Raw genomic sequence first — 23461 nt, 5'->3', positions numbered from 1 at the left:
ACACCTCAAGTTGGGGTGTTTCTCGCTTCTGTACACTCGTCTATGGGTCGAATAGTCCCAGAACTGAATAGCCCACCAAGTGACTTTGGATGACTATATAACTTCACTCCGATCACAATACAGTGTTGTTAGACCATTATGTAAAATGTGTATATGTAGACAGTGGTAAAGAGGCCAAAACATGGGGTCAAAGTAAAATGAAAAAACTCAGATGCTAGGTCCCACCAGGACAATATTAAAGGACAATACTGTTGAATTTCAGTGATTTGCTGTACATTTCAGTTTTATTCTGAGAGGATGTTGAAATGCTCAGAATATGTTGTGCAAACACTAACTGTGAATGTAATGGCCTATGTTATTGTTGGGAAATATAACGGTAGTAGGCCTATTGAATTCAGTTACCAGTATCAGTGTTTCTTGTCTGAGATATTTCTGGTAAAAAGGGAAACAATTATCTTGCCTTGTCTGCATCTGTGCAAAAATGCCAGAGGATCGCGTTTACCTTCGGCCTAAAAAAAAATAAAAATAAAAATTTTCGCTCGCCGCTCCTGGGACTTGGTCCAAAAAATCCGATGAACTAGATTTTTTTTTTCTCTGGCCTCAACTGATTTTATTCAAAGTTGGTACAAAGACATTGACCAATGTCATAGATATGCATGTCAATTTTTTTTGTGATACGATCCAATATGGCCGCCAGGCGGCCATTTTATTATGATTTTTTCATGTACAGAGCCACAACTCAGACATGTTTCAACCGATTTTATTCAACATTGCTACAAGGACATTGACCAATTTCATAGATATGCACTTCGATTTGTTTTGTGATACAATCCAATATGGCCGCTAGGCGGCCATTTTATTACAATTTTTTCATAGACAGAGGCATAACTCAGGCATATCTCAACCGATTTTATTCAAAGTTGGTACAAGGACATTGACCAATGTCATAGATATGCACGTCGATTTGTTTTGTGATACAATCCAATATGGCTGCTGTGTGGTCATTTTGTTACAATTTTTTCATATACAGAGGCATAACTCAGGCATATCTCAACTGATTTTATTCAAAGTTGGTACAAGGACATTGACCTATGTCATACATATGTACGTCGATTTTTTATGTGATACGATCCAATATGGTTGCTAGGCAGCCATTTTATTACGATGTTTCATGTACAGAGCCATAACTCAGACATATTTCCACCAGTATCATTCAAAGTTGACATTGACCTATTTCATACATGTGCTCGTCAATTTGTTTCACGTCATGAAGCAGTAACATGTCAATTATTGAAGTTTTGTAAGTAGGCTGATATGTCAAGAAATATGTACTGCATCAAATTCATGAAACTTTATACAGATGTTAACCAATGTTAAGCTCACATTGCTTTAACATTGAAAAAGACATTTATCAGTGTCATTTTAATTAATTTGTAATTGCATAAGTAATGAACTTTCCTAATTAGGGTTATATAGCCACAAATTAATACAACGTCAAATGTGATGAAACTTGATACAGATGTTGATCTCATAGTGTTGTCAATACTGCATCAAACTTTATGAAATATGGTACCAGTGATAATCTGTTAAGTGTTAGAATTGTATGCAAAAATGTTTTGCAACATCCTGTTGATTAATTCCTAGTTGACTCATTTTATGAACTTTAGGATGGTGGCCTACATTGGTTTTATGTTTTCATCACCATGGAACTCATTCTTGGCCATTGAGCGCCATCTGTATCAAAGTATTTTTATCACAGACCTAATTAATGAAGAGGACTCTATCCTCTCTGAGGACATGTAATCAAAGTGCCCATTATTAACAAGTGGGGACTGTGTCATCAACGATGACTTGTATTTAGTAGGATGGGAGACCTTATGACAACACATGCTTTACCTCGTTAATTATGCCCATATATAATGTGGGCAAGCCAATAGAGCTAGAGGTGTGAATTTTGGCATATATGGATTAATTAGCAATACAATGTTTTATTTTCAAAATGTCACGTAACCTTGATGACCTTTGACCTTGAATATGCGTATATATGCATAACTCAGTAACCACAAGTTCTTTACGCTTCAATTTTGATAGGATAATAGACCTTAAGATGTCACATCTTGTACCTCATTTATTATGCACATATGTATTTCTTGGCTGGCCAATACAGCTAGAGGTCTGATCTTTTTTCCCGATTTAGAACCATAACTTAGACATGCCTCTCGTTTCAAATTGGGAACAATGACATAGACCTATGTGTCCATAGATCTGAACATTTAAACACTCCAGTGATACTTCTTAATGACCTCATTTCCCTGCCCCATCAAGACTAATACTCCTATTACAAGTGGGGACTTTGTCATTGTCAATGACTTGTTATCCATAATTAATTGTAAAGGAAAATGAAAGACAACTTTTCCTCAATTGTCCAATTTTTATTCTTGATTTTGAAAGAGAATGATGAAAAGTTTGCTTGAGGGGGAGACACTGTGCAGGTTTTGGTACTAAGAGAAACAACTTAGAGAGCTAGAGCATGATTTCTGTTCCACGGACACACGCAAAAATAAAAAAATCAACCTCTTTAAGTTCACAGGTATGGCTAAGCTGTTGCTGTAAAGGGGTGCGTGGTTTATGACGATGTAGAGAAACAAATTATCCAGTATCTGCAGATAGTTCACATTTAAAAATGACTGCCATCCCTGTGTTATCTTTATTGATAAAAAATAAAATTCCTGATTTTTCACGAAACTACCGGTATGCATGCTGGTTAAACTTTCTGATTTCATTGCCTAAGAATGAGCTGCAACAAAGGGTAGGCCAAACCACAGTCCCATGGATAGAGGGACTGTGGCCAAAATAATATTGTAATTGTTTGAGTCTGAATATCTACCTCTGAAGCGCATTCTACCTTAATCGACCAAATTTTGGTAACACTGGTTTTATTTTGAAGGGATACCCTCAGTTAAAATATGATAAAATGCATTTGTGTGCTTTTCACAACATGTAACTTTCCGTCAAATAAATGATCACATGCATATATCAAAGAATCCAACCTCCCCTTGTAATGAAGAAATTTTTCTTGTCTTCTAACTTCTATGACAGTTTTCACATACAGTAGTGTAGTTTTGGCATTTTCAGACTCGCACAAAGACACTTATATTAAGATAAGTGATGAACCAGTGCCAGTCTCAATCTTAATCCTGTACTTCAGAGATCTGTCTGTAACATTTACGATAAGTTATTCAAAAACCAAGTAGAGTCTTTTTAAAAGTCTGATTTTATGTCTGCAGGTTTCATGGTGGCCATCCTCTCTGTCACATCCATACTTGTATACTTAATGCACAAACTCGTTACACATACATAATTTCCTTTCTTCAATTTTGCATTCATCATACAATAAAATGAATGCTCACTTCTTTTCACAGTGTAAAAAGTGTTTCATTCAAATGAATGCCTTACTCAAATATATTCCTTGCAAAAATATTTTGTGTTGATCATGAAATTTTCAGATTATTGTCAGCATATTTCTAGATGATACTATTACCAGATTTGAAGAATCTGTGTGCATTTACTGCTGTACGGTACATATACCTTTGACCCAGGTCAAGCCTGATGGCCTCATCATGCTGATCGCCATGGTTACAAGCATTTAAGTACAGTTCCTAAAGAAAAATGGCTTTAAGGAGCAAATGTAAGCCAGTAAGTTATGATGCACAATGTTACATAAATCAGTCTTGGTATTAAATTGCTTGTTGGCTGTCTCAACTTAATGAACTTTTAATATTTATGAGAGGAAACGTAGAAAAATGAGATGTTTGCGGGCAGCAGTTTACTGAAGTTGTACAAAATGTCATCAGTCAGTCATCAGTGGTGTCTCATGAAATATTCCTGGTGAAAATTAAAAATGAATAAATCAAATGCCGTCATAAAAAGAATTTATGAAAACTGTATGTATGGGCTGATAGAGTTTTTGAAGCAAACTGAATGGTATATGTACAGGGTTATTTATTGTAAAACAGCTGTTGCAAGCTAAACCCCCAAAACATGACAACAAAAGATAAATAATTTCAGTGAAAATGTTCATTGGTTATTTTTCCCCCTGTAATATTCAATAGTGCTGTATATACATGGCTTTTCCTGCATATACATGTTGTACAGTTTCACATTGCAAATGTTAGTAATGGTGTATTTCTATAAAATATGCAGTTTTTACATGTAATACATTGTTTCATCTGAAGTGGTATTGGACTTAGTGCTTCAAGTGAAAGAGCTTGAGATACAATTTGGCTAAACAAAGTTAAAAAGTGGATTCCAGTGTACCCATACAATGTTACAATTTTGTTGCTGTTCTTAAGGCAACCTATTGTTTGTTGGCACTGGGCTAAATACCGTATACCAACTGCTGACCTGTGACTGACCTCTGACAGTTTGCATGTGAAATTCAGACTTCAGAGTGGGAGCACCCTGGCAAAATTGTATGTGAGCATTTAGTAAATTTTATGACAGAAATTGATACAAAATGACTAAAGCTTTACATCTGAACGCCATTGCTTTCATTCTAGTTCATTTTACTATTTCTGTCACGGAATTTTGTGAATGTTCTGGTTCTCCGAAACAACATGTCCCCTCTGAAGAGTGGGCTGTTATCAGTGTATGATTGAAAGATCAGAATTTTACAAAGTACTTTGTGATGAATGATGACTGTAGTGGACCCAATGAAGAAGAAGGGCTTAGTCCCTTCGAAATATCTGGGATACCACAAGCTCAGAGTGGAACATTGATATAATACATTAATAACGATTGAGAGTATATGTCTAGGCTATCACCCTATATACATTAATGACAAATAAAAAAGTACAAAAAAGTACTGTTTTTTACTTGTCCTAATAAAATTGTCCATTCCAAAGAGCATTTTCACCTTCATAATTGCATTGTCGGACGTTACAAACTATCTAAATATTTTCCTATCTTTTTGTTACTTGCTCCAAAATCACCAATAGGTACACCATTAAATAAACAGCAAGGCTTTGGTTTCTTCATACTTTAATTTTTACCCTTTGTGAAACACATTTTGGCGGGTTTAGCTTGCAATAGCCGTAAAATAAATCAGACAGTCATATATGAATTAGCATTAATAATCAATGAAATTATTTAAAAAACATCAGAAATATGTTAGCATGTGAGAGGAATACAATTCACCATTGACTTTGACAATAATTAATTGTAATTTAGATTTAAATTATCTGCTAATTAAGTAAAAAAAATAAATTGTGCTGTTCCGATAACATGGTTTTCAAAAATAGGGTAGGTAAGTCGGCAGGAATTTTTTTTTCCCAAATATTTTTATTTTTAAATATGCATTTTTCAGGGGTTCAGGGCGGTCAAAAAAGGGCCACAACATTTCCAGGCGTATCGTACATATAAAAGGAAAAAAACAAAAGACATCCTCATTCAAGCAAAAATCAAATGCCAAGTAACAAACGCCTGATTTTATGGGTTTTTTTAGCTCACATTTGGTTATACTAATGTGAGTTTATCGTATAAGCTGAAGTCGATGGCGTCTGTATGTATGTGTGTATGTATGTATGTATGTATGTACCGGTATGTACGTACAGTATGTCCGTCAACATCAAAAACACACAAACCGCTGCATGTTTCAGCTTTGTATTTGGTGTGTGGATGCATCCTGGGCTATAGATGGGATTTTGTTCAAATGAAGTCTGCATTGCCAAAATTATGCAAATGAGCTTACAAAATGTGAAAATGGTCAAGAATTAATATCTCAAGAACCGCTGTTTTGATTGCTTTGAAAATTTGTGTGCAAGTACCTTAGGTGAACCTTATACAGTTTTATGAATATTGTGAAGATATCCTTAATTTTGTATTTTTGCTGAATTTTTTGGTGATTTTTCTCATTTTCTGTAAAAATTCTTCTTCTCTGAAATCGCCAGCCCAATCGCTCCCAAATTTGGGTTGGATCTTTGCGAAGGTGTTACTCTTCTAATTTGTTGAAATTATGACTAAAATTGGGAAAATTACTATTTTGGAGCGATTTTGTCATTTTTGGTCATAAAATCTTAATCAGTATTTTCTTTTTAAAACCCCTGGACAGACAGCTTTTATATTTGGTACACAGACGTACAGAGATGACAATAGTTAGATATGTGGAAATTGTCCTGAAATATACAAATTTGTATTTTTAAGACAATATTGTCATTTTTGGTCAAGAAAACTTGTTCTCAAAATTACTTGTTTGATAGCTTTGTAATTTGATATAAAGTCCCGAGGGATGTTATTAGATAAATTTTCTGCTCTAAGTGTTTGGAAACCCCCAAATTTTTATATTTTAGGTAATTTTCTCTGTTTGTGACCTTAAATGACCTACACCAACCCAGGATATGTTGTGAGAGAGTTTTGAAGGCTGTGAACATAATTTTGTCATATTTGGTATCAATTTGTAGGAAAATTTGATCCAGAAAACAAAGCTGAGGTGAATTTTTTCATTGCGGACCAATTTTTGCAACTTTTCTATGTAAGACATACAAGAACTGATGAGAAATTTGGATCCAAGATAATTCCAGATGTTGTAATCACCACCCGCAGTGGAAGGCATTTCACTATCTGTAACTAACTTAAGTGCTGTTTACATTAGAATGATAAGATTCATCGCATTAATTAAAAACTGCCCAAGGTTGTAAATATATTTCCTGTCATATGGCGTTATGTAATACCAAGGGATGGAACATTTGATATTCAGGAGGGGGTAGGGTCTAGAAGATTGATGAGTTAGCATTACTTTTTTACCAGATCCCTTGTACATTTTTTTAACCACTCCAACCTTTTCTTTTTATCAAACCTTCTCTGTCTATTTTTTTTTTGTTGACATTTGCTTATGTATGTAGGATCTGCTTGTCCCATTGCTATAGAAGTTGATATGCATGTTCCTAAAGATGACCTCCAGTACCTAACTTGGAGACCTTATTTGCTTTTGTCATTCTTGTTTTTCCTGGTTTAAATATTTCTCGAATGGACCAAATCAAACCGAATGTGAGCACACTGTCCTTGACGGTATTTTCTTTCTTTTTTTTTACATCCGTGCTTACGTATCTCTAAAAGGTTTAGGGTCAGCAGGTAAAAAATAGGGTAGGTTGGGTTAATGAAACAGCACAACTTTTTTTTGTTTGGCCTTTACAGTACGTAACACTTTTTTCAGGTCATACAGGCACAAATCATACAAAGGCAGTACGATTCTACGAAGGAGAACTCAACACCCACTGATGGTTTCTTGGTGTTTGTCAAATTTGATTGGCTAGGCTTTGAATTCATTTCAATGATAGCTTTAGTTTGTATACACATGTATATCACATCGATATCAACAGAATGCACAGTTAACTGATTAGGGAAAGACTTCATTTGTTGTTTTAGCTAATGTTTCATAACCGTATATGAGTCCTCAAATCTTTTAAACTAACTTCATCACACAGCAGTAACAGATACATGTATTTAGGATGAGAAACCAAATATTAAATATTTGCATAATGTGAAATAAAGTGAAAATAAGGTAATTCCTTGGTTGTAATTTCCTCAACTCAGGTGACTAATATGATACCTGTATGTCAACTGATTTGGAACAAGATTACCACAGCACTGTCCACCTCGCAGGTTTGAAATAATGTTCTTATGATGACATGACAAAAATTGTTTATTGACAGTAATTACTCAAGACAGAAATCAGTTTCAGTGGTGAAGAAATAATTGTCAATATTATTATTAGGATGTGCACAGTGAATTATGCATTATTCCAAGGGTTTGAAGATGTTTACTTAATGAATGATACCGGTATATTGACTTTAAACATGAAGAGTTGTTTACTGATTGTGCATTGCCAAAATCATTATCACATTATGATGGCTAGCTATTGATTTTGTCAAATCTATCACACAGTCAACTAATTATTATTGATTTTGATAGACATTTTGACAGCCGTGAAGCGCTCTTTCATCATCGATAGGAAAGATTGGTTAAGAGTGTGTGTCTGTGCAATGTGTACAGTTTTTGATTGACAGGGACACCACAGTGTGCTGTCAATCATGTATAAACAGGGTATGATTGTAGAGAATGGTCATATTTTTTCTGCTATTTGTTAATTATGTATTGGTTTACAAGGTACAAGATACTCTGCTATACCAGGTACAAAGACTATACCTAAGTACAATCAAGGCATTCTTGATATCAGAGGTGTGAGAAACTTAAAAACCAATTTGGGTGGCTTAACAGCACACATTGTAAAAAGAGGCCTGGTTATTCAATGAAATTATATATCGATTTATTCATACTCTGTTTGCTGTAGAGCTGCATGTGTGTTGTCATTTGAGTCTGACTCATTCTGAGCGTCATCATGTAAATTTTTCAATATACCGGTACTAGCGCAAATCCACTGTGGTTTATGTTTTCACTATGGACCGGTACATGTACCGGGTATTGCATGTCATACACAAGAATTTCAATATCCAATATGATTGCTAATTTTTTTCTCAAGACAAATCTGTGTATGTTCTTTTTCATTGCAAAACTTAAAAATCAGGTGTCCCTGCTGTTGTCTTTTGGATTGGAAAAGCAAACGCATTATCAGTGTTTGTTCGGGGAAAACAAGTTTTTATAGTTTCGAAATGAGTAGACAGAATGCAGTGAACTTCAATAAAGCATTGTAGGACTGAGTTCTACAATATAATATGTACTTTTTCTGTACTTGTTCTGTACATTTCCTGTACATATTTCCCAGAATGACATGCTGCTTATCAGAAAAAAATCATAATGTAATTAATTAGTAATTTTCCTATTTCCGATAGATAATGTGAAATTATAATTATAAATAAGTGAATCAGAAAAATACTGTCAAATATGCCCTTGAAGACTGAATTACCGGTATGCATGCTCCATTTTGCTGATGTTAACGCTATCTTTTACCCATTCAACATTTATGAATTTTGTGATTTGTTATTTCAACCCATTTCAACATAATATCCATTTTGCAAAATTAACATTTAAATATTTTTGAAAATACCGGTAGAGTGGGAAAATTTAATATGATTGAAAGATAAATAGCATTTCACACTCGATGAAAATTCATTAAAATGATGAAAAACCCATGTAAGAAAAAAATTATTTGACAACCCCGATGCTGATTGTACATGTTACATGTAGTTGTTGTGTCACTATATGATGTACAGAATTTGTTATCTGTAGAGCAATTTTTTTGTACATTTGTCTTTCATTTTCGTTGAAGACTTGTCAAATTGACAGGTTCCTACATGTATTCATAAGGTTGGCTGCCTATTTTATTTCTCATTTAAAATATTCTTACATATGACTTTGAGAAAGGACAGGTCACCTGTGAAAAATGGCATTTCCATGCCCATGTATTTAACATTTGCCGCCTAGTAGTGAAGCCGTAGTTGTAAAACTTACGAACATCCTGATCATGTTGTGAATGCATAAAATGCTTTGGTTCATTATGGTAAGGCTGTACTTAGAACGGCATTATTGGAAAGGGTATTGTGGGTAGTGTAAGGCCTTATTTAGAAGAGGAATTCTGTATAGTGCAAGGCCTTTAAGTTAAAGGTATGTGTTTACGAGTACCGGTATGTAATGTCTGTAGACTTGAAACAGCATAAGTTTATTATTTTAATCTATAACATACTGGACTGTGCATTATTCTGAGGGAGTCAAGTCTGTACTCAGTCAGAAAATGATGTTCTCAACTGATGTTGTTCCACATGAGGAAATGTAAATGATGTGTATTATATTAATACGACATATGACAGAAAATGTGCAATGGACAATGTACATGTACGCATATGGCGGTAGGTACTGTAGGTATTGTAGCACAATGTGTGTTATGGATTGTAAGAAATGTGTATGCCGGTACTGTAGCACAATGCATACACTGAAATTAAATAAAGTAATATAGGTATGCACAGACTCTGTGAAAGTCATTCTTAGTATTTCAATGATTTCTGAGTTTACGGTAGAACACGTCTCAGGGACACATTCTGACTCTCAAATTTCTACCATTCTTTTCTGATATATCGCTTGTGGGGGCTTATTTTAAAGCTCTTTGAGAAAGAAAAACTTTAACTGTCTTAGGTTTTCTTAAATCAAAAATTTTATATTTACCTCGTAGAGTTAACACAGGGTCCTGGAATGGCAGCAATTTTGAATTTCAAATATTGCAAAATGTTGAGTAATTTGTTTCGCTAGTTCCAAACTTTGTACGGTGACCCCTGATTTTTATTGTTGATTTGGTAAGATAAGGGTTGAAATTTTCAATGAGGAAAATTTGAGCAAAAGCTGAAGTCTTCCACTTTCGAGGCATAAATTACCTTAGTTAAGTATGGCATAAACTTTATGAGAACCTTTTATAGTCAAGGTCAAAGGTCAAGTCAAAACATACCATCAGCATCATCACTCTAAGTTATCAATGGGCTTTTAGTGCCAGATGGAGACTGTTTTAATTCACTATTCGTGTCATACTAAAATCTATATGATTATTCTCAAGGCAAGAAAATACAGTACAACGTAGTTAGTGGCAGAAAGAGGCTGCTGTGTTTGTCATTCATAATTATTGTAAGTCATTAATTCACACTGCTTAAAATCCAATAATCAATAATTACTGATAATGTGCGTATGAGTGAAAATAATTCTATGAAAGTGGAAATATGATCCCTCCCAGTTTTTTCCCCCGGAATTTGTGAAATTGAGAACCTCTGTGAATTACAAAATGGCTGGAGTATAATGCAGGGAGTGTAAAAGACAATAATTTACTGTGTAAAGTAAATTGAAGAATGAGCTACAAGAAATATTTTGTGAAAAACTGAACTAATGTAACCTATTAATGAGTGAATGTTTAAATTGAATTTCAAAGATGATCAAGTTAATCGTACATCTTTGATTCATAGTTTTATAGATTTGTCATCTAAAAAAGAAGGTATAAATAAAAATGAAAGCAAATACCGGTATGATGAAGGAAGAAAGAAGATGATAGAGGTGATATCAATGATTCCCAAGACATGCATACTGTATTTTCAGACATGCACACTTTTTAGATCTTGACTTTCAATTGCAACAGTACTATTTTTTCCTGAGTCATTCACAGTGTTTGCTGTTTAATCCACCGTTTACAATCCATAAAGCATTTCCCAAGTGCTTCAGGGTGGATGTCTGTTGCAAAACTGCTCTAATCCCACTGTCTACCGGTACGTCATGTCTTAAAGCTTTTTAGAGTTATTTTCTACACAGACATCTGTGCTCACTCACAAGACTGTAATGAGATGAGGTACAGTATCTCGATCAGAGTGTTTGTGAAATATTTCTGGATCCTCTCAATTCAATTCCCTGACAGTTCAACTGACCTAAGGCAGTGAAGTACCGGTACATGACCAGATAATTTGAGTTCATCTGACCTACAGGCTCCATCACTGTTAAATGACCTGATCTTTACAAGCTTAGCTTCATTCCAAATTCCGTTGAATGCTTTTGAATCAAGTATTACCTATAAAACAAATGTCTCAGCTTACACCAGTAGATGATTTTAATGATCACATGTGTATAAGTTTTCAGTGAAAATATTCAAGTGGTACATGTAAGAGGTAATGTCAGATATGGTTGTTCTGTGTTAGTTTTGGACTGAAGATAAATTCCAGAAGACTTGTGGGTAATGGTTCACCATCAGTTCGTCCATCCATCTTTCTCTCTCTGATCAGGCCTGACTCTGTTTAGAGACAATTTTTACCCAGGCATGCCTGAACAAATTTTATAATGTATCCAGTGTATCACAGTACATACTCAGCCATACAAATACACCCTCCATACATTTTCAAATCATTATTCATTGTGGAGCAGTACGGTACCTTCATGCAACTTTACGTCAGTGAGTCCATACTATTCCAAAACCTCTGTTACTGAATAGTGACAGCATTCAATGTAAGACTGACTCTAAAAACTATGAATTTCACTTTTTGTCTATAGTTTGTCCAAAATTAAATATGACTATGGTGTCCAAAAATCCTATCTCAACAAAAAATGCAGCTTCCAAATGACACTTCACAAAAACCAGCTTAAATGTTTCTGCTATTAAACAAAAAGTTGTCATTTAATGAACAACTTGCAGACTATATTTTCACATCATATGAACTGAGAAATATCTATTTATTATTCATAATTTTGTCTTGTTATATGAGATAATTTAATCTGATTGAAATGTAAAAACTTCCATTGCAACAAAACATGATGTAAACCTTTAAAGCAAGAAATAAATATGGTTAGTAAAATAAGATTTTGTATTACATGTAAGGATTCAGAATTGAATTTAGATTCCATTCTACCAATTTGCAGTGTTTGATCTCTCCAGTGTTTCAGTTTCCGCGGCAGTTTTAGGGGACTGAAGTGCATGAAAGGTTATTAGACTGACCAAGTTGATTGAATGTATTGTGTAATAAGGCTAACAGAATCACCATATAGGCACACAGTGACACTGTATAAAGCTTATACATGTAAATTGGGGAAGGCATATTTCCAAACTGTGAATTGGGATCAACTACAGAATGTAAAATGACCTGTTTTTATGTTTCATTGAACTCTGAATAGTGCTTCAATATTTAAAAAATCAAGATTGAATTATGTTTTGTTGCTAACCCAAGGCCTTCAAATTCAATCAGATTGATTAGAAAATCGGCTGAGATGAAATCTGCCACCAGCACCAGTAGTGTCATTGCGGAAGAGTTTAAAGGAATTTAATCTCTTCACATGTACCGGCACACGTATTTGAGCATGAACAGATACTGGTACATGTCTGGCCCTCTGCAGGTATAGATACTGATATGTGATGATGGTTTTTGCTTAGACAGATAGAGCCCAGTATGCGCGATGATGTTTTACGCATTGATGGATTAAACCCTGTACAGTATGTGTGCATGGTGTGCCCTGTGCAGGTATATACCGTATGTGATGATGGTTTTTGCACAGACATACCGTACTGGTACAGCCTAGTCTGGCAGAGACCCTGTGATTCGCATTCTTCCTTCTTGGAACACGCGCGCGTCCTTCAAAGACGCGACGCGAATCCCAGGGTCTGGACGTTCTTGCAAGCGACCGGTTGGATTTCTGCCTGATCCGGGTACTTTATAGAACTCTACGCATCCGTTAATCAAAAAAAAATGACAAGTACCATAGCCAATAAAATTAAAAATGACAAATACAAACATACCCCGCATAGAGGTCTACTAGTTACCAGTAAAATATTCACTAAGCCCAGTTAGATAGGTTTTTCTTTTTACGTCACTACCCTTATGAATATTCATATCCTTGCAAGAACTGACAGTCGCTGTGTCTGGCAGCGCATCCTCTCACACAAGCATAGCGTAGCGTAGCCTTCGAATGCATCGCGGCGCGCACAAAACAAGGCACAGCGGCTGTGGAGAGTCTACGTACAGCCCTGTACAGCACATGTATTCCAGCTATAGATCCATTTAATTTAGCATGAACAGATACATGTTTGACACTGTGTACAACTGATATTTTGTGCACTAAGACATATTGTAGCGGTACGTGTGATGATCCAATGGTTTGTGTAAAGACAGATCCGTGTACAAACCAGTATGTGTCATGATGGTTTGTGCACAGACAGATAAAACCCTGTACAGCATGTGTGATGATGTCTTAAGCCCTGTGCAGGTACCGGTAGACACGTGATGGTGGCTGCATTTGTGCACAGACTGATATAATCCTGCATATATATTGATGATAAATGTACATGTTGTTAATCATTTTCATCGTTGTAAAATGACTGATATTATGATAAAATTGATATTAGTATTGATTGACGATGATGACAATGATCATTATTATGGTAGTGATATTTGGAAGATTAGATTGTGTTCATGAGAGCTTTATTGATCCTGTGTATCTTTCGAAGATTTACAAGCAAACTCTTAAATGAAGACAATTTCACTGTTTGAATTCATTCTAATAACACATTAACAAAAAAGGTTCATTGAATGCCAAGCATGCATGCAGATCTAAATTCATTTGTTCCTAAATATGTGTGATCATCGATGGAAAATCTAAATGTACCCTTTGACAGTAAAACCTATCATTCAGCCACCACTGTGTTGAAGTGTTATGTGCTGTATTTATCTGTTTTATCAAGTTGAGTCAAAGACATGAAGTGTTAAGTATACATGATGTATAGTATTTCTGTACACTGGATAAAATGACAAATTACTTCCTGAAAACCTTTTCGTCGCAAGTGAGAAACCAATTTTTGCAACTGACAAAATTTACCGGTAGCTTCTCGTCGTCGTCTGGTTGCCATGAAATACAGGAAGTTGGCTTTCCAGTATTGCATGGATATCTTTTGCACATTATATCTGAATATCTGTCATATTCATGTCACCACCTGGAATAACTACTTCAGAGTTGAATTTTCTTTATTTACGGCTATTCACCGTGATTCTGACATCTGTAGACTGATTGTCTGGAATGCAATAACCATCTTTTCAGTGTCAGTGCCCTAATTCTGTTTTTTTGTCACCATATTTCTATAGGTTGTCAAAGAGAGTGTATATTGACGTCATCACTTTGATTGGACTGGGATCTCGTAATACAACATCATCATCACTAAGTGCGGCTAACACCTGCCCTAGCCGGGATTTATTCTGCACGTATCTTTGGATGTAACATGGGTGACTTGGCCTCTGGCACTGAGGATAAGTGGACCTGCCCAAATGATAGGCAACTAACTCTGCGTGCGAAGTAAGTAAAAACCCAGCTGAGCCTTGGGCAAAGCTTAGACAGTACGTAGCACCCAGACTTTTGACTGTATCCCCGGTCAAGTTGACAGAAAACACTGTGCACTTTTTAGATTTATTGGACTGAATTACAGCTAATCAGGAAACGGTTTTGCGTCCGAGTTGTCATGGCAGTACGAACCACAGGAATCAAGAAGTGGACATGCCCAGATGACAGGCAGCTGGCCCTTAGGGCAAAGTAAGTAAATTACAAACAAACAAACAAAAAACAGAGGGTACCCAAGTGTAGTGTAATAGTTGTGTCTTAGTTTGACGTGTTTGAATTCATTCATGCATGGACAATTCATGATCCATCAACTCTCAGAGCTCCAAAGATATATGATAGAGATGTTGGTGTTGTCATTTCGTATTTCCTGTGAAAGCTTTATTCAGTTTCTGACTGTACAGAGGTCATATTTGTTCTGGATGCTTGAAAGAAAAATAGAAAGTTTTTAGCTTTAGTGTTCTGCCGTACAAGTGCTGTTATGTTAATGTATTTGCAATTCTCCCTTCCTGAAGGATTCATACCAAAATGTCAAATTGTGAAATTGAAGTGAAGTTTGGTTGTCACTGTTCCACAAGATTACTCATGAGAAGTAGTTCTTGACAAAAACCTTGTTGTTGAGCATTTTATGGACAGCAAATTGTGGAAACCAATCTGAAAGGTAATCTAAGATGTCACATGACAACTTTATCATGAAATGTCTTTTTGGAGCCCTTTGAATTAGCATACCTTTCATCACAACCACAACTCATATAAAATTGAATCATTTATTAAATAATTTTTTGTTCACAGTGTGGAATTCTTTATGTGCACAGTGTGGGATTTTTTTCACTTGTGTTATACTCCATAGCTGACAGAAATTGCATGGCATCTTGTCATATTCAACCATTCTGACTAGTATCATCTTTGCTTTCGTCTCTGAGTCTCTATACCGGTACTCGTCTGATAAAATTGAGCATTGCTGAAATTCTTATACATGTAAATTGCTATTGCTATTGATTTTTAGGTTAATGGAATTGTTATAATATAATATTTTACATTTTCTAGTGAAGTTAGCAGTCTGTAGAAATAAGGTACATAAATACAGACATATAGTATGAAAAGGTGCATACAAGATGGTATGCATACCATGATGTTAAACCTTTGATTCATGTACCCCACCAAAAGTGTAAACTTATCAATTTGCATGGATCTTTCTGCAATTTTTTGATAATTTTGGACCACATTGACATCACATTTAATTGCCTATAGTTTTCTATCAAAATTTTGGTAAAAATATGAAAAAAATTTGACTTGGTTGTATTTTTATTAAAGGCAACAAAAATTGACTTTGTTGCTCAAAGGGTTAATCATTTCATGTGTATGCTCATCTACACATGTGAAGCAGAAGTACACTGCCAGGTCTGCAGATCCAAGTTGGATTGTGTACCAATGCTCACATGTACTGGTTCTAGAAGGCTTCTTAAAGACTGTATCTAAATGTTTGCTTTTCTTCTTGGCTGAAATGCAATCTCTGCAATGTGTTTGTGTTTAGTCAGTGTAACTCTTCTTTCAAGTAATGCTTCTTATCAAAGTTTAAGCACTTCTGAAAGATATCCTGCTTAAAAAGCTGTAATGTTAGGATGAGTATTGCTTGTTGCCATGTAACAACTCACATGAATGGTCTCCTTAGTAACAGACTGGAAATATATCAACAGTTGTGATAATGCTGTCTATACATAGTGAATCATATAAAGTTAGAGATTTTCTGATAAATTTAAAAACACTATTCACAACTGAAAGTGTCCATTATTTATATAGCATCTACATGTACATGTACCGGTACATATCAGCAACATAGCATTAGGATTTATACTTGCCAACTGTATCAAGTCCCTTAGGATGATGTGTGTGCAGCTGGTATAAGGGTATATGCCCTGTATCATCCTATGAAAATATGTAAAAATTTACAAAATAAAATCTGCTTTCATCTCTTCCATTTCCCAGAATGTGATTACAGTACATTTTTACATTTGAATTTGTACAGTCTACTTACATCAAAGTAATCTCATCATTCTCAATTTCACTGTAAACTATATCGGTGTGGCATACTCATCAGTACAGCCCATCTAATTTGGTTACAGACAACTACAATGTATACTACACAGTGTTTTCAATAATTTCAGTTTGTACGGTAGTTTGACAGAAATTCCCATAATAGGTCTAAGTATGAAAACAGCTGGCAAAATCCACTTGAAAAGTTTCAGATAATTATGATATAATATTAGTCAACTCCAAGATGAAGTACACATTGCTAATATTACAGCTTTTACAGGTATCTTTACTTTTTAGCAAAATAAATGTTAATGTAAAGATGGCCTAAAGGATTCAGTTAGCATGGGGATTGATTGCTAATCATGGCAATGTTCCAAAGCTACCGGTAATACTGTATGCCGGTAATACCAATGTGTGTGAATATTTCTACATTTCTCAACGGATTTTATTGACTGAATTGAAAAGATACTGTCAGCTATTGAAATTGAAAGCATTTTTATTAACAGTAAAGGATGTTGTAAGTAATAGATGAGGTCAACTAACCTTGAATTAGAAAATTTGCAACAGTCTTTGAAAAATTTGCTTTTCTAATTTACATGTCCATGACATCACAAGGTCATTGATGACATCATAGAGCCATTGATGACATCATAGAGTCATTGATGACATCATGGAGTCATTGACCGATAGTCACTCACCTGGCAAATTTCTCTTATTTCATCAAGATTACAAACTCATCAGCAATCAATGCCCATTTCATTGAATGCCTTTTGGTCTATAAATGCCTGCATCACCTTGTAATATTAGAAAGTTTTTAGGATATTGTTTGTGTCATATTTGTGTCAAAGCACCAAGGGATAACAATGTAAGCTTTTTTCTCTGAAAATGCAGTTTAAATTCAACTCAAACAACAGTTGAACTGCATGTATGTCTGCATGTGAACGGTCCAATGGCAAAGTACATAATGTAAAGTATGTTAATTACAAAACTCAAAAATGTAACATATCAGAAAGGCCAACCTTTTTCTTGAAAAATAAACAGAAAATCATTAATCTTTTCTCAGTGATTTTTCAGTGAGACCACATTTATTCAAATCTTACTAAAGTAAAACTAAAAGAGCATTTAAAGTATTGAAAAATATGCAATCTCTTGTTTTAAGAACAGAGATTGACTTGAAATCACTGATAAGTGTTGCCATAAAGTTAATTTTAAAACGTCCTAGTTGTGTGAACAGTGAATTTCTGAAGTATGCTGACTTCATTAAGTTGTACAAACAGGTACCTTCAAGTGTAATTAAGTAAGGGTTGAAGAAATGAATAAGTGAATGTGAAAAAGTGGAAATCAGAGCAGTTTACTGTACATGTGACGTGTTCAGCAGATATTCTAGTGCCACAAATTTGCTAGACATACCGTTACATTGATGTTACCCTATCGGTTGCAACCTGACACAAATATGGCATTTTTTATTAGGATACTGAATTCATGCAAACTGCATAGTAGCAGTGTGTATTTATTGTCAACAGGTTGGGCACAGGTTGGTCCTTTCACACCAATGAAGCCAGTCGATATCGTAAAAATGAAGGGCTTAACAGAGACGAACAAGAGGCAATTATGAGAGTGATTGAGAGAGCTGAGAGACTGGAAAGAACTGAACAAGAAAGAATTGGGTAGGTACTGTGTATATCATCAGTGAATAATATAACATGTTAGTCATGTAGACATCGCTAATGACAAAGCAGATACTACTGGTAGGTCATCCGTACATGATCTGTGATTGACACAGTGGGTAAATGATGTGTCAATCATAAGTGATTGACGTATGAGGTAGGTCATTTCACTGTCATATCAAAGTCAGTACTTCACTACCTGTCCTTTCTGAAGAGAACAGAAATCAATCTAGCAGATGATATGTCCCTCATCATCAATTCTGTGTATGTATCCTCTGTGTGCTTTCCATGGAAGTAGTGCGGTACATTCCTATTGCCCTCTGGAATGTTCCATGATTTCCAGTGTAATGCGCAACATTTTACAATATGGATTTCTTTATTGAACAATTCCAACACAAGTCAGGCTGTGTTGAAAAGAACAGCACAATGCTTCTGGGAGTATGACAGACAAGGAAAGTGTCACTAATTCTGGTATCAAAATATTAAAAAAGTATAATAAAACACCTGGTTATTATAGAGCCTCAAAGGGGAGTAGCTATAACTTTAGATGTTATTTTCACAATTTTGTGTTTAACTTTAACTACAGTTCTTGTTCTACTCCCAAAAGCATGTTGAAACACACAGTACCATATTCAGCTTGTCAACTCAGCCTGTACAGGTAGACTGCGTTGAAACACACAGTATTCAGCTTGTCAACTCAGCCAGTACAGGTAGACTGCATTGAAACACACAGCATTCAGCTTGTCAACTTAGCCAGTACAGGTAGACTGCGTTGAAACACACAGCATTCAGCTCGTCAACTGAGCCAGTACAGGTAGACTAGCTGTGTTGAAACACACAGTATTCAGCTTGTCAACTCAGTCTGTACAGGTAGACTGCGTTGAAACACAGAGTATTCAGCTTGTCAACTCAGCCTGTACAGGTAGACTGTGTTGAAACACAAAGTATTCAGCTTGTCAACTCAGCAAGTACAGGTAGACTGTGTTGTTATTGTTCATACATGAATTCTGCTTCAGACTAGAATTCTAATGTAAATAATAAAAATGCATTTTTCACATGCGTGTACCGTATGCAGACACTTTGTTGACAAGCTGAATAGTGAGGATTTCAATATGCTTTTGGGAGAGGAAGAAAAATTTTAATCGACATCTAAACGAAAAATAGAGCAAAAAAAGTCATCATAGGTATAGCTACTGTCCCTTTAACAGTCTACAGAAAAGAATAAAGTTATGGTTAAACAGCAGGAATTTCTCTTCACAATTTATAGCTGCATCTCTGCATATAGACTGTTTAACTGTAAAAGAAAAATCTTTTGCTGGCAGCTTAAAAGTTAAAAATAACCCCTTGCAGCTGCAGTTGCCATGACAATTTTAGTTGCAAAGTTATATTTGCCATAGCAACATGCCAGGATGAGAAATCGATAGGTTTTAGCAGGCAGGATATTGCTGAAAAATATTTTTTAATGGTTATATTACAAAGGTTGGCACCGTGGACCAGTGGTTAGGGTAATGGACTCACTGTCAGAGGACGGTGAGTTCAAGACTCTAACACGGTGTTGTGCCCCAGAGCAAGGCACTTTACTCCTCAGTGCTCCATTGGGGGAGTTAGTGGGTTATGCGTACCTCATCCTGTAATTGGGCTAACGCCTGTTGGATGATGGACTGATGAAAAAAAAAAAAAAAAAAAAGGTTTTAAATTAAACGCAATGTGTGCAGGCTCTCCAGCCCAATATAGCCGTGACAGTACTTGAATAAAATTGTCTTCAGACTTAAGTGAATGGATCAGCCCTAGTGTAGGGTTACTAAGCTCTAGTTTAGTCTCATTCTTTTTTATAACAGGATTGTCACAAGGTCAAGTATAGGAAAATAAGGTTGAAAATGAAACTGTTTCATTTTTTGAGGAGCAAGTGTGATGTGTGAAGAAGATGGAACAGCATTGTGTTTATACATGGTGTGTACCAGTATATGTGTGTATATACAGTGTATGTCTTATAAACACAGTCTGTGTACTTGTGTACGGTACGTGTGTACATTATCATCAGAAATAGAGGATGTCAGGATTAATTATGGGCTAAGAATTTTATTCCAATTTTTAGGTCGAAAATATTACAATGTGTTATGCAAAATGTGTGAAATTTATGAAGGCCAGACTATGGTGTCAAGAGTTAGATGTAAAATTCAAATACACCAATAGTATTAGCATTCAGTGTGGCAAAGAAATGAGAATATATGAGAGATTTAAATGTGTAGGTATTAATGCAATACTGGTATTGTGCACCGAATAGCCTGAGTCTGCAGACTTTCTTTTGCGATATTGATCGTGGATTTCATGAATGAACAGGAGTTGGTGTAATGAAATGACATGAATTTTGAAAAATATGTGAATGAGTAGACATTCAAAGTAATACATTCATATTGAGAGTGCATGTTCAATTTATACCAGTATCAATAAATTTGGTGCATATAAATTCCATACGCCATTGCTATGATATATACAGATATACTCACTGTAATCATTTACGTATCAGGGGGCATCGCAGTGTTCAAATACATTGCTGAAATAAAGCTACTGTTTCTTATATAATTTACAAAAATGATCATTTATTCATTTTGAATTTTATCTTTTTCCATTACCAGTAAATTATGTTATGTATTTTACTGGTCTTGTAGTATTATCTGAACTGTAAAAGTGACATCTGCTGTACATTTTGAATTAAGAGAATAAAAAGTCATGGAAAGATAGAAAATAAAAGATCATGACAGAAAGACAGATAGATAAGGCAGACAGACAGACAGACAGACTAGCAGACAGACGGACAGGCAGACTTGGCAGTAGAATTATTGCACATGCCATCCAACAGAGAGAAATAAACATTGTATCAGGGTGTGATATTTTCTACAAGTAAATAATAATTATTAAATTATGATAAGCAGTCGCTGATGCAGTGTTTACATTATAGTGAACAATTGTGAAACTTGACATTTATCATTTACTTAAAGGTCAGAATGATAAAAGAATTGTATGCCTGGCATCCAATATAGTTGGCATGCAAACAGCACAGCTGCCATGAAACAAAATCATAATCCCCAACACATGTATTTTGTTTAATGTTTTGCTAGCAGTCTATGTAAAGGAAATTTCACAATGTGTAAACACTAAAGGTATTGTACGCATTGTTATCAGTGCAGTACTCAGTTAAATTGCAGTATATTGTGTCAGGCAGGGAACATATAATTTTATTGTTTGGGATTAAAGAGCGTATCCAGCGTTATGAATCTAAATAGAACGGCAATATCGAATTGATCAGTTTGATACTATACTATCAATGAGACAATTTCTATAGTGTAATTATTGTGCTTTCATATGCAACAAAAAATTAATTATTCCGAAGCATTGATTAATTTACCTCAGACTTCAGATTATTTCACATTTCACTTTTTTTAGAAAATCATAGTCTATACATTATCCATAATGTGCTATATTTCTTTCAAATAATAAAAGAATTATTAAAATTTCTGAAATAATGCATTTTATGAATTCATCAGCAATTGCAATTGATTTCAATGCATCAGATGACACTGTCAAAGGTATTATCAATAGAGCCCTCAGTGAACACTGGCCACTGGTCACGTGATCAATAAAGCCCTCAGTGAACACTGGCCACTGATCATGTGATCAAATAGAGCCCTCAGTGAACACTGGCCACTGGTCACATGATCAATAAAGCCCTCAGTGAACACTGGCCACTGGTCATGTGATCAAATAGAGCCCTCAGGGAACACTGGCCACTGGTCACATGATCAATAAAGCCCTCAGTGAACACTGGCCACTGGTCATGTGATCAAATAGAGCCCTCAGGGAACACTGGCCACTGGTCACATGATCAATAGAGCCCTCAGTGAACACTGGCCACTGATCATGTGATCAAATAGAGCCCTCAGTGAACACTGGCCACTGGTCACATGATCAATAAAGCCCTCAGTGAACACTGGTCACTGATCATGTGATCAAATAGAGCCCTCAGTGAACACTGGCCACTGGTCACATGATCAATAAAGCCCTCAGTGAACACTGGCCACTGGTCATGTGATCAATAGAGCCCTCAGTGAACACTGGCCACTGGTCACGTGATCAATAAAGCCCTCAGTGAACACTGGCCACTGGTCATGTGATCAAATAGAGCCCTCAGTGAACACTGGCCACTGGTCACATGATCAATAAAGCCCTCAGTGAACACTGGCCACTGGTCATGTGATCAATAGAGCCCTCAGTGAACACTGGCCACTGGTCACGTGATCATATTGTATTATCTGTCATTTACTTTTTAGCTCATATTTGGTTTTATATATAAATACCAAAAAGAGCTTATATGATGAGTCTTAGTGTCTGTATATTTGTGGGTATGTGCGGATGTATGTCCGTCACACACAAAGGCTCCCATACCGCCAAAGCTACCATCTCAGTATTTGGTGTACAGGTAGATGCGGCATACAGTCCATGTAGCCGACAATGAGATGCAAATGATATGCGGTTAAGGTCTCCTCTACTAACTTTCAGCTGGTTGCTCACTTTCTACCATTTGCAGGGGTGGAGATGTGAATTTGTTCAAATGAACACATCAGTGTCAAAAATGTGCATATGAGGTAAGAAAAAGCGAAATCCTGCAAATGTGCAGGAGTGATGGCCAGTGTCTGAAACAGGCTTGGGTCATTTCCTGTCATTGTTTATGAACTGTTACATATTAACCGACCAGATCAAACCATAGACAGTAGAGGGGGAAGACTGTCTATGGTCTAACTAAGAGGGACTAACTGTTTCTTCTATGCATGTTGCTAAAGTTGAACTCCAGTAACTAAAGTTTTAGACCTTATTTACTGTTGTCATTCTTTTTTTGCTGGTTTAAATATTTCTTG

General features: G+C 35.6%; 1 protein-coding gene across 9 annotated transcripts in view; it reads left to right on the top strand.

The window, feature by feature from the left end:
* LOC139144666 (double C2-like domain-containing protein beta) overlaps positions 1-23461 on the top strand; it is a 90563-nt gene that overhangs the window by 19216 nt on the left and 47886 nt on the right. For 6 of the 9 annotated variants that reach the window (XM_070715390.1, XM_070715387.1, XM_070715386.1 and 3 more), the window contains exons 2-3: positions 14601-14808; positions 18405-18548. In XM_070715390.1, the coding sequence (XP_070571491.1) occupies positions 14735-14808; positions 18405-18548 (218 nt within the window). In that variant the 5' untranslated portion in view covers positions 14601-14734. Of the gene's footprint in view, positions 1-14600; positions 15043-18404; positions 18549-23461 lie in introns of all 9 variants that reach the window. The other 3 variants (XM_070715388.1, XM_070715385.1, XM_070715383.1) reach the window with 1 other exon arrangement.

Source organism: Ptychodera flava, chromosome 12, assembly GCF_041260155.1.
Source record: "Ptychodera flava strain L36383 chromosome 12, AS_Pfla_20210202, whole genome shotgun sequence".
NCBI classification, from domain to species: Eukaryota; Metazoa; Hemichordata; class Enteropneusta; family Ptychoderidae; genus Ptychodera; species Ptychodera flava.
The sequence above is the reverse complement of the archived record's forward strand: the minus strand, read 5'-3'. Positions and strand labels throughout refer to the sequence as shown.